General features: G+C 50.2%; 2 protein-coding genes across 4 annotated transcripts in view; one reads left to right on the forward strand and one right to left on the reverse strand.

Annotated features, from left to right (window-relative positions):
* Window positions 1–2219: 2219 nt before the first annotated feature.
* On the forward strand, window positions 2220–5104 carry LOC104987369 (chromosome unknown open reading frame, human C1orf85). Of its 3 annotated transcripts, XM_010838233.1 has the most exons (6): window positions 2226–2365; window positions 2818–3075; window positions 3281–3481; window positions 3606–3824; window positions 4228–4484; window positions 4599–5104. In XM_010838233.1, the coding sequence occupies exons 1-6, from the start codon at window positions 2252–2254 to the stop codon at window positions 4762–4764; spliced, it is 1215 nt and encodes a 404-aa protein (XP_010836535.1). In that variant the 5' UTR covers window positions 2226–2251; the 3' UTR covers window positions 4765–5104. The 3 variants fall into 3 exon arrangements, with proteins under 3 accessions (XP_010836536.1, XP_010836535.1, XP_010836537.1); XM_010838234.1 differs by lacking the exon at window positions 2818–3075 and having other exon boundaries at window positions 2220–2365; XM_010838235.1 differs by lacking the exon at window positions 4228–4484 and having other exon boundaries at window positions 4599–4745.
* A 386-nt stretch (window positions 5105–5490) lies between these two features.
* TMEM79 (transmembrane protein 79) overlaps window positions 5491–9928 on the reverse strand; it is a 6050-nt gene continuing 1612 nt past the window's right edge. Inside the window, exons 3-5 of the mRNA XM_010838236.1 lie at window positions 9720–9925; window positions 9250–9463; window positions 5491–6358 (exon numbers count right to left, since the gene is read on the reverse strand). Of these exons, the coding sequence (XP_010836538.1) occupies window positions 6145–6358; window positions 9250–9463; window positions 9720–9925 (634 nt within the window). The 3' untranslated portion in view covers window positions 5491–6144. The remainder of the gene's footprint in view (window positions 6359–9249; window positions 9464–9719; window positions 9926–9928) is intronic.

Here is a 9928-nt window from a genome sequence, read left to right on the forward strand (position 1 = left end):
ATAGTCCATGGGCTCTCAAAGAGTCAGACACGACTGAGTGACTTTCACTTTGTGTATGGTGTGAGGTGTGTTCTACCTTCTTTGATTTACGTGAGACTGTCCAGCTTTTCCAACACAGCTTGCTGAAGATACTTTCCTTCATTCTATATTCTTGTTTCTTTGTCAAAGATGAGTTGTCCATAGGTGTTATGTGTTTACTTCTGGACTCTGTTTTGTTCCATTGATTCATATGTCTGTCTTTGTGCCGGCATCAAGCTGTTTTGATTACTGTAGCTTCGTAGTGTTGTCTGATGTCTGGGAGGGTTATGCCTCCTGCTTTGTTCTTTTCCCTAAGGATTGCTTTGGCAGGTCTGGGTCTTTTATGGTTCCATATAAATTTTAGAGTTTGTTCTAGTTCCTGTGAGAAATGTCATGGGTAATTTGATAAGGATCACATTAAATCTAAATAGATTGCTTTGGGTAGCATGGTCAGAAAAAAAATGAAAATTTTCAGGAAACTTGAGTTTATCCTAGACTAGCCATCAGAGGGGAAAAAATGAAATTGGATCCTTTCTTTGTTTCTTACAGCAAAATTAGTTTCTGGCAACTGAAAGATTTAAATATAAGAGCACTAGAAAAAAAACATGAGATTTAAAAATACGTTCATCAGGATTTCCCTGATGGTCCAGTGGTTAATAATTTGCCTGCCAGTGCAGGAGACATGAGTTCCCTGGTCTGGGAACATTCCACATGTCTTGGGGCAACCAAGCCTGAGCACCACAACTCCTGAAGCCCACACACAGCAACAAAGGCCCAGCACAGCCACAAGTACATTTTAAACTATATGCTTACATATCAGGGGAATTCCCTGGCACTCCTTGGGACTCCATGCTTTCACTGCCAAAGGTGCAGGTTCCATCATGGGTCAGGGAACTTAAGATCTTGTGCTGTGTGGCAATAAATGAATGAGTGATAGGGACTCAGAAAAATAGGCAAAAGGTATAAATAGCTCCAGGGAAGCAAAAATAAATGACTAATAAAACATGGAGAAGTGTTTGATTTTATTCATCGGGAAATACAAATTGTTTGGTAAGCACTCGTCGGAGTGTGGGGGAAATGGACCCTCAAACATGGTGTTATCAATTGAACTTCATAGAAGGCAACTTGAGGCAATTCTGCTGAGTATTAATCTTAAAGATTTGGTTACAAATATATGAAATGCTGATCATACAGGGATATTCTTTTCAGTGTTTTTTGCCTGTAGCAAAATGTTGGATACTATCAAGGTTCTAAGTATATCCGTGGAATATCCCCCCTGCAATGAAAGACTGGAGAGATACAGAATAGTCCTCAATATATGTGAAAAAAATTTTTAGACAGTGGATTCCATGGTATCCTATTACACACATACATGTATATAGTATTATTAAGTATGTATGTATATATGCAGTCCAGTGGTTAAGACTGCTTCCACTGCAGGGCATGGATTCAATCCCTAGTTGGGGAACTGAGATCCCACATGCCATGTGGTGTGGCCAAAAAAAGAATACATAAACACGAGCACGCATAGAATATTTTAGGAAGGACACATAAGAAACTGGTAATAATGGTTGTCTCAAGGAAGGACCCAGGTTGCTGATATCTTCTGGTACTTTATAAATACTGTACCATATGCATTTTTTTTAGCTAAAATGACTAGGATTAAGGAACAAAAACCAGAAGTGCATTCATTCAGCCAGGCATGCACTGAGTTATATATTCAGTTCTATGACAATTATGTATCACTTTCATGTCTTGTTTTCTGAGGTTTCTTTTCTCCACAGTAAAATTGTGAGCTCTCTTCCAAGACAAGAACCTGCATAGCCAGGGGCTCAGTAATTACTAATAATTGACAAAAAGAACCCTCTGAGGTGTGCTATTCCCTCACCGAATTCTTTCAAATTCTCTGCGCCTTCCCTGCCACAGTCGTTCTGTAGATTCCATTTGGATGTTTGAATCCAGATATCATGCCCCCTTGTAGGTAACTTTAGTGGAACCAGTTGGGTAGGAGAGGTTAGGAGTGTGTCTGCAAATCTAGTCTGAGATAGCTCGCTTGCTAGCTCAGTTGGGGATGACAAACTCCTAACCTTTCTGATTCCATTCTTAATTCAAATACGGAAGGGAGGCGGACTCTTTAAGAACTGTTGTGACGGCCCCGCCCTTTTAAGAGATCAGCTGAATCTGTGAGTCACATGACTCCAGCGTCTCTTCCGCCCTCTGAAGTTGGGACCACATGAGCGGCTATGAAAAGCCTAGCCGGGGTTGGGGGTTCTGTGCCCTGAGCCCCGTGCTCCTGAGTCTACTGATGGCAGCTCCACTTGGCCTGCTAGGGGAGGAGACCCGCCAGGTGAGGGGCTACAGCAATAGGTGTTTCAGCATATGCTGCCTTGAAGGGTGGTTGGAATCTAGGACAACGGAAGGGTGGGGATGAAAGGTGCTTGCATTGACGAGTCGGGGCAGCCGTGGGTCACGGTACAGGATTATGGAGTAGGACGGATGTGGTAGAATCTGGACCCTGACTTAGCCCTGAGTCAGCCAGGTCCAAGCAAGTGTTGGATTTTTTCCTTCCTCTCAGCCGTGTGCCCTGATCTCTCCACCAGGGTTAGGGCAGTTTGGGCTCTCCCTGCCTCTCCTCCAACCCATGTCTGCCCTTGACAGTGAGGTTCTCTTAGCTCCCACAAACATTCCTCTTGCACTCTTTCCCCATCATTTTGCAAGCCCCCTCTCATCCCCAGACATCTTTGTCCTGTGTCTCTCCCTGACCCTGTTCCCCTGACCAGCTTCTACTCCTTGTTCCAGGTGTCTCTGAAGGTCATCTCTAACAGGCTGGACTTTTCCCAGAACCTGCTTCACATTCGGGCAGTGGGCACCAATTCCACGCTGCACTATGTGTGGAGCAGCCTGGGTCCCCCAGCAGTGCTGTTGGTGGCCACCAACACCCCCAACAGCACCCTGAGTGTCAACTGGAGCCTCCTGCTCTCCTCTGATCCTGATGGGGGCCTGATGGTGCTCCCTGAGGAGAGCATCCAATTTTCTTCTGCCCTTGTCTTTACCAGGGTGAGGAGGTTGGGGGAGATCCGAGGGGAAGAGTGCAGAGGAGAGGGTTCATTCTAGAGGGAGAAATTGAAGACTGGGAGTAGGTGAAGTAGAGTCGTGTGTGAGAGCCTGGGGTGGGGCCAGTGAGCGCGGGGTCGTGATTCAGGAGAAAGGTGGACTCGGGCAAACCTTGTCCCTCCCCACCCCTTCCCCTCTCCCCCCACAGCTGTTTGAGTTTGACAGCACCAACATGTCTGATGCGGCCTCAAGGCCTCTGGGAAAATCATATCCCCCGTACTCCTTGGCCAATTTCTCCTGGAACAACATCACTGACTCACTGGATCCTGCCACCCTCAGCGCCACATTTCGAGGCCATCCCATTCGCGACCCCACTGGGGCTTTTACCAATGGCAGCCTGGCCTTCAGGGTAAGGATATAGGGAATTTGAACTCGAAAGGATGGTTTATGAGGGTGGGAGTTAATGATAGGGGTCGCCTTCAAACATATGCATCCACCTGCTTCCCACCTCTCCCATGCCTCTTCCATCTTAGGTCCAGGCCTTCTCCACATCTGGCCGACCAGCCCAACCCCCTCGCCTCCTGCACTCGGCGGACACCTGCCAGCTAGAGGTGGCCCTGGTTGGGGCCTCTCCCCGGGGAAACCGCTCCCTGTTTGGGCTGGAGGTAGCCACCTTGGGCCAGGGTCCTGGCTGCCCCTCAATGCAGGAGCAGCACTCCATCGATGACGAGTATGCCCCTGCTGTGTTCCAGGTGAGGCTTCCAGCAGAAAAGCAGACAGGTGGGCGTGTGAAGGGGGACTCTATCAGGACCTCAGAATCATTGAACAATTTACTATTTAGCAATACTTCATTCAGTTCCTTTAAGTGCTGAATGCTATGCTAATGCATTTAGCCCAGAGGAAAGGCGGTGCAGTGTGACTCTTGCTCTGACTGGTGGGATGTGCAAGGGCCTGGGGTCCCAGAGTGGGGAGCTGGTGCAGGCTTGCTGAGTGTTGAGACTGGGAAAGGACTCCGTGCCACCCAGCTGCGAGTTCTAGAACCAGGCCTAGGATTCAGGACCGCTCATGACAGAGGGAGGCTGTGAAAGGGCAGGGGAACAGAAGGGCCAAGCATCTTTTGTCTTCCTCAACCTGTGTGTTTGCGTTTCTCCTCAGCTGGACCAGCTGCTATGGGGCTCCCTCCCATCAGGCTTCATGCAGTGGCGACCAGTGGCTTTCTCCCAGAAGCGGGGCAGCCGGGACTCAGCCATGCCCTGCCAATCTTCCCCGCTTCAGCCCACCTTGGCATACCTTCTCCCCCAGTCACCCATTGTCCGAGCCTTCTTTAAGACCCAGGACCACTCCTGTGCCTTCAATCTGACATTTGGGGCTTCCACAGGCCCTGGCTACTGGGACCAACACTACCTCAGCTGGTGAGAGTCAAGGCCTGGGCCATGGGTTTGGGAGGTTGCAGTGGAGGAAGGCTAGGCCTCTCGGCCTTCCCTCCTAAGCCTGACTCCCTCTCTTTCTCACTCTGCTTGCTCTAGGTCCATGCTCCTGGGTGTGGGCACCCCTCCAGTGGATGCCTTGTCCCCACTAGTCCTAGGCATCATGGCAGTGGCCCTAGGTGCTCCAGCACTCATGCTGCTGGCAGGAGGCCTGCTTCTGCTGCTGGGCCGCAAGCGGGACTCTGAATACCAGTCCATAAATTGAGGCCTGCTCTCTAGAGGAAAGGACATTACTGGACCTGCCTTGCTGGTCTGCAGGTTTGAGGGTCAGTATTCCCAGCCAGCTCCTCCTCTTCCGTATCTTCCTTTTTGGTAGAACCTCAGATCAGCCTCAACTTCCTGGGGGACCCAGGTGGGGCTTCCTTCCAACTCTGAGGAGGGACCAGACACAGAATGATTGCTAGAGGGAGGGTCCCCTCCGTGTGGCCTCCCCGTTGCTCCACCATCCCGTTTCCCTTGAATGGGACTCACAGGCCTAAATGAGAGAGGCCTTCTGACTGTTTGGTGCCCTGGAAGGCATGAAATAGACTAGTTTTTTTCCCACAGGGCTTGTCTCTCAATGTGATGCGTTGTTGGGCAGGTTTGGACCTGGTTCCAGGGAATGAGAGGGCTGGAGGAGGGGCGTAGAAGGCAAGTTCTTTTTGAAGCCTCATTTCCTCATCAGGCCTAGTTCTCTCCCTTGCCATGGGACCAGGCTCCTGCCAGCCACTCTTCAATATGTAGAGCTGGGAGGTTTCTGGTGCAGTTTGAATCAAACAAGGAAGGGACACTTGAGGTTGAGGGGCAAACCCGACAGAAGAGCCAAGAAAGTCTGTGGTATTAATCGTTTATTATTATATACACATTCAGACGGGGTTAACATCAACCACCATGCCTTCCAACCACTCCCAGCCACCACACGTGTGGGCATGCACGCACATACACACACACACACACACCTCTTAGGAAGCAGGTTTCCCTGTCTGCTCCTCTTCCCACAGGAGAGAGATGACTGGGCACTTTGGAGGTGCAAAGTTACAGGGACCTAAAGGGTTGGAAGAGAGGAGTCAGCCACTCTGGGCTGGAGCAGCTGCAACTGACTTGGCTGAGGCTAAAGGGCCTATGAAGGCCAGTCATGGACGGTCCTGAACCCAGGTCCCCAGAAGGGTTTTCACCAAACAGGAAAGTCCTATTTGATCTGATGCCCAGCCTTCACCTAAGGCATAGGCAATGTTTCCAGTCTCTTGGAGGCCCTCTGCTCAGACACCCAGCACAGAAACGGTCAGAGTTTTGGCTATGCCCTGCCGGCTGCCTCAGGCAGGAGGCTGCAGAGTGGGGAGCAGAGTCCAGTCTCTGTGGGCCCTGGTGGCAGCAGTCAGAGGCTGCTAAGAAAGGAACCATGCCTCTGCCCCTGGTTCCGTGTCCTCAGCATGGGACAGGAACATGGCTGTCCACCTCTTTCCCTGAAAGACTGTTTAAGTCCCTCCCACATAATTGTCCCAGGCTCCTAAGATGAAGGGGAGCACCCCACACTCTGATTGGATGGCACCCCTGTCGGGGCAGTAGGTAGTTTCATCCCACCCAGGGACAAAGCGGGTGGGGCAGCTCAGCCCCGGGAGCGGGGCCTGTAGTCTGAGGCAGAGCGGGCGTGGTCAGGGTAGTCCAGGCGGCTCTCGGAGGCAGTGAGCATGCGTTCGGGCTCCACCACGAACATGTAGTAGAAGTTCCACAGCAGCATGGACAGCAGAGGCAGGAACGTCAGGCCATAGCCAAAGCCTCGGAAGGAGCGGCCCACAGCGAAGGTCAGCCAGTATATGAGCCTGGGAGGCGAGAAAAGGTCGGGCTTTCCTTGAGGGAAGTGCATCAGCGAACAGGTTGATGATACGGAGAGTGGAAAGTGAGGGAGGCAGATGGGGGTTGGTTGGCACAACTGATACCTCTAAAAACAACCAGTATTCATGCACTGACATATGTGCCAGGCATGGTACTAATGACTTTAGGGGCACTATTTAATTTAGACCTCACATCTCTATGAAGCGTGTATATTATTCACCTCCCTCTTTGTATACTTCTCAAATTTGAATTAAAAAGTTTTGAGTAGGCAATATACATTTGCACGGTTCAAAATTCAAAGGCACCAGTGAATATAGTAAAACGTTTTCCTTTACTGATTCCCAGATACTCTGTTCTCTTCCTTCACCTCCTCACCTCTATTCTACTCCCACCCCAGACATCATCCGTTATTATGGTTTCTTGTACTTCGTGAAGTTTTCTGTGTATATAAGCAAGAAAATTTATGTTTTCCTCCCCTGCCTCTTTTTTTTTTTTTGAGGTTTGGGAGCATACTATTCCACTGGGGTCACAGAGTCGGACATGACTGAGTGACTGAACTGAACTGAACTGAGCATACTATAGAGACTATTCTGCACATTGACTTTTTCCCCCCATTTAATGCATCTTGGAGATTATGTCATTGTGTGTGTGTGTGATCCATTGCTCAGTTGTGTCCGACTCCTTGAGACTCCATGGGCTGTAGCCCACCAGGCTCCTCCTCTGTACATGGAACTTTCCAGGTAAGAATACTGGAGTGGGTTGCCATTTCCTACTCCAGGGGATCTTTCCAACCCAGGGACTGAACCCACATCTCCTGCATTGGCAGGTGGATTCTTTACCACTGACCCACCTGAGAAGCAATTGTGTCGTATCAGTATATAAAGAGCTTCATTATTTCGCAGCTACAGTACATTCCATTGTGTTTATTTCCCCTTTTATAGATGGAGAAACTAAGATTCCAAAAGGTTAAGACGGGTCCAATGTCACATATTGGGGAAACAGTAAAACCATGATTTGAACCCATGCCTGTTCATCAGCCTCTCTCCTGCCATTTTAGAGGGGCTGAGGGAAAGAAGAGACTAAGGAAGCCAGCTTCAAGAGAGCTTGAAGCCCAGAGGGATGAATCAGGCACAACTAAATTTCCCCTTTTGGAAGATCCATTCAAAAATACACACCCCTCAGTGGGAGGAGGGCAGCGGTTTCCTCTTAACTTACGAAGGACCATCTATTACAAAATTGAGATGCCCCTATATTTTTACCTGTAATAGAGGGAAGAGTACATGCTGCCAGTAACTTGCCCATAAAGAAGGACCCTGGATGAGAGAGGGAAGGGACTGGGGTTCTAGTCCTGCCTCTGCTGCTGACAGACCTATGCAACTCTTCTCCCCCAATCTGTAGTTACTTCCTCTCATAGTCATTTTCTCTCTGTAAAATGGGTAAGATGGACCAGACAACCGCTGGTCCTTTAGCTCCCTGATGATTCTTGCTGCTTAAACCAAATTAAGCCAACTTCTTATCTGAGATCAGTGTTCCCTGAGAAGGAGATGGGAGGTTGAGTTACATGAGCAGGAACATATTTATCTTGGAAAACATCTTCTGGAAGAGCACGCACGGCTGCATGACGGTCAGGAGACTGGCAGGACAGATGACCATTAGACTACACTTAGAAGGGACAGGAAGACAGATGTTAGCTTAATAGGAAGAATGCTTTAGCAGTTAAAGCCACCTGGAATCCTGTATGGAAAATAACAGGACTTCCCTAGTGGTCTGGTGGTTTAAGGACCCACCTGCCAATGCAGGGGACACAGGTTCGATCCCTGCTCCAGGATGCTGAAGCATGGTCCTACATGCTGTGGGACCCCTAAGCCCCTGTGCCACAACTACTGAGCCCCGGCCCTGGAGCCTGCGAGCCCCAGTCGCTGAGCCCGCATGCTGCAACCACTGAAGCCTGCGTGCTTTGAGCCTGTGCTCCGAAACAAGCCCACACGCTGCAGCTAGAGAAAGCCCTTGCTCAGAAACAAAGACCCAGCACAGCCATAAGTAAATAAATATGATAAAATATTTTTAAAAAGAAAATAACAAAAGGAAATGTATTAGGGGGAAGAAATGGAAAGATCTGCCTTTCTGAAAGACTTCAGAAATTCAAGGGTACCTTTCTGGGTTAACATAGTTTACATGAAAATACCCCTAAGGATCTTCAAATTCTAAATGAAAGAGTAATGAGGCTGCTATGAGACCTATGTGCCCTCAGTTTGGATGAACAGGACAATCCCATGACCAGCCCCCACCCCCTCCCATTTGACAAGCAGAATTTCCTGCCTAGATGGAAAGAGACAGGCTAGAGAAGGGACCAGGACCATTTAGCAAAGTAAGCACTGGGAGAGTAGACTGTTGGGAGTCAGAATTGAGAGCTATTGTCAAAGATCTGAATTGACTAGAAAATTCCAGAGGTTAGAATCAGGGCAGAAGTTTTCAGCACAATATAAAAGAGAACTTTATAAAAACTAGGACTTTTGATAAATAAGACTGCCTTACAAAGAACAAAGCATTTGGTCACAGGGGATGTTCAACCAATGTTCAGCCAATGGCCACCCGACCAGAGTGTCATAGAGGAGTGGTTGCAATGGGTGGGAAGTTGGTCTAGGTGACACCCGAAAGCCCTTCCCTTCCCGTTCTAGGTTGATATATGTGTCTTACGAAAGACATAGGAGCTGCCAGGTGAGGTAAAGTGCAAGGCAAAAAGTGGACTCAACTTTCCAGGGTGCACATTTGGGCTGATTCAGAATCCAGAATCTCCCCGGCTCTCCAGACATTCGGATGCCCAGGTCCCTTAAGCACCACTACTTCCCCTTGTGCCCCACCCCCAGCCCCAGCTCACCGGGAGATGGCAAAGAGACCAGTGAGTAGAGGGAGCAGTTTGAGGGCATCTTGAGGCAGGTAGGTGGAAAGCACGGCCAGGTTGAAGAAGTAGAGGATGAAGAGCTGGACCGACTGGGCCACATATCGCCGGTGGATCTCCACCTCCCGCCGTGGCTCCCCAAAGGGCCGAAGGGCAGAAAAGCACAGCAGGCTCAGCCCGTACACCAGGATCCCTGGGTGGGGTTGGAGAACACACAGGATCAGGTGAGGAAGCAGGCGGCAGAGTCTGTAGCATGGGCATGGGCTCTGCACCCTGGGTGGGGCTGAGGTGGTCCTGAGTGGAGGTGGGCACACAGGGTGACAGGGTGTGGGAGGCCCTGAGGGTCCAGGTCTAGTGATGGAAACTTTCCTGCTCTCCAAGTCAGGCAGGCCCTACCCTCCAGCCCAACTCCCAGATGCCCCCTCCCTACCCACAGGGCCCAGGCTCACCCAGTACAATGGGGAAGGTGGCAAAGACCCCACAGCGCAAGGTGTAGATGAGGCGGGAACTCATGGTCGGCAGGCGTGGGGCATCGAAGGGCAGGAAGGCGTACGCCCCGTAGAGCAGGCAGGGGAAGAGGATGAGGGCGGCTCCCACTGAGGCCACGGCCCTCAGCGCCTCTCGGCCTCCACAGCCCCCACAGCCCCCACAGTCGGGG

This window comes from Bison bison, unplaced genomic scaffold (genome assembly GCF_000754665.1).
Source record: "Bison bison bison isolate TAMUID 2011002044 unplaced genomic scaffold, Bison_UMD1.0 scf7180017864093, whole genome shotgun sequence".
Classification (NCBI taxonomy): domain Eukaryota; kingdom Metazoa; phylum Chordata; class Mammalia; order Artiodactyla; family Bovidae; genus Bison; species Bison bison.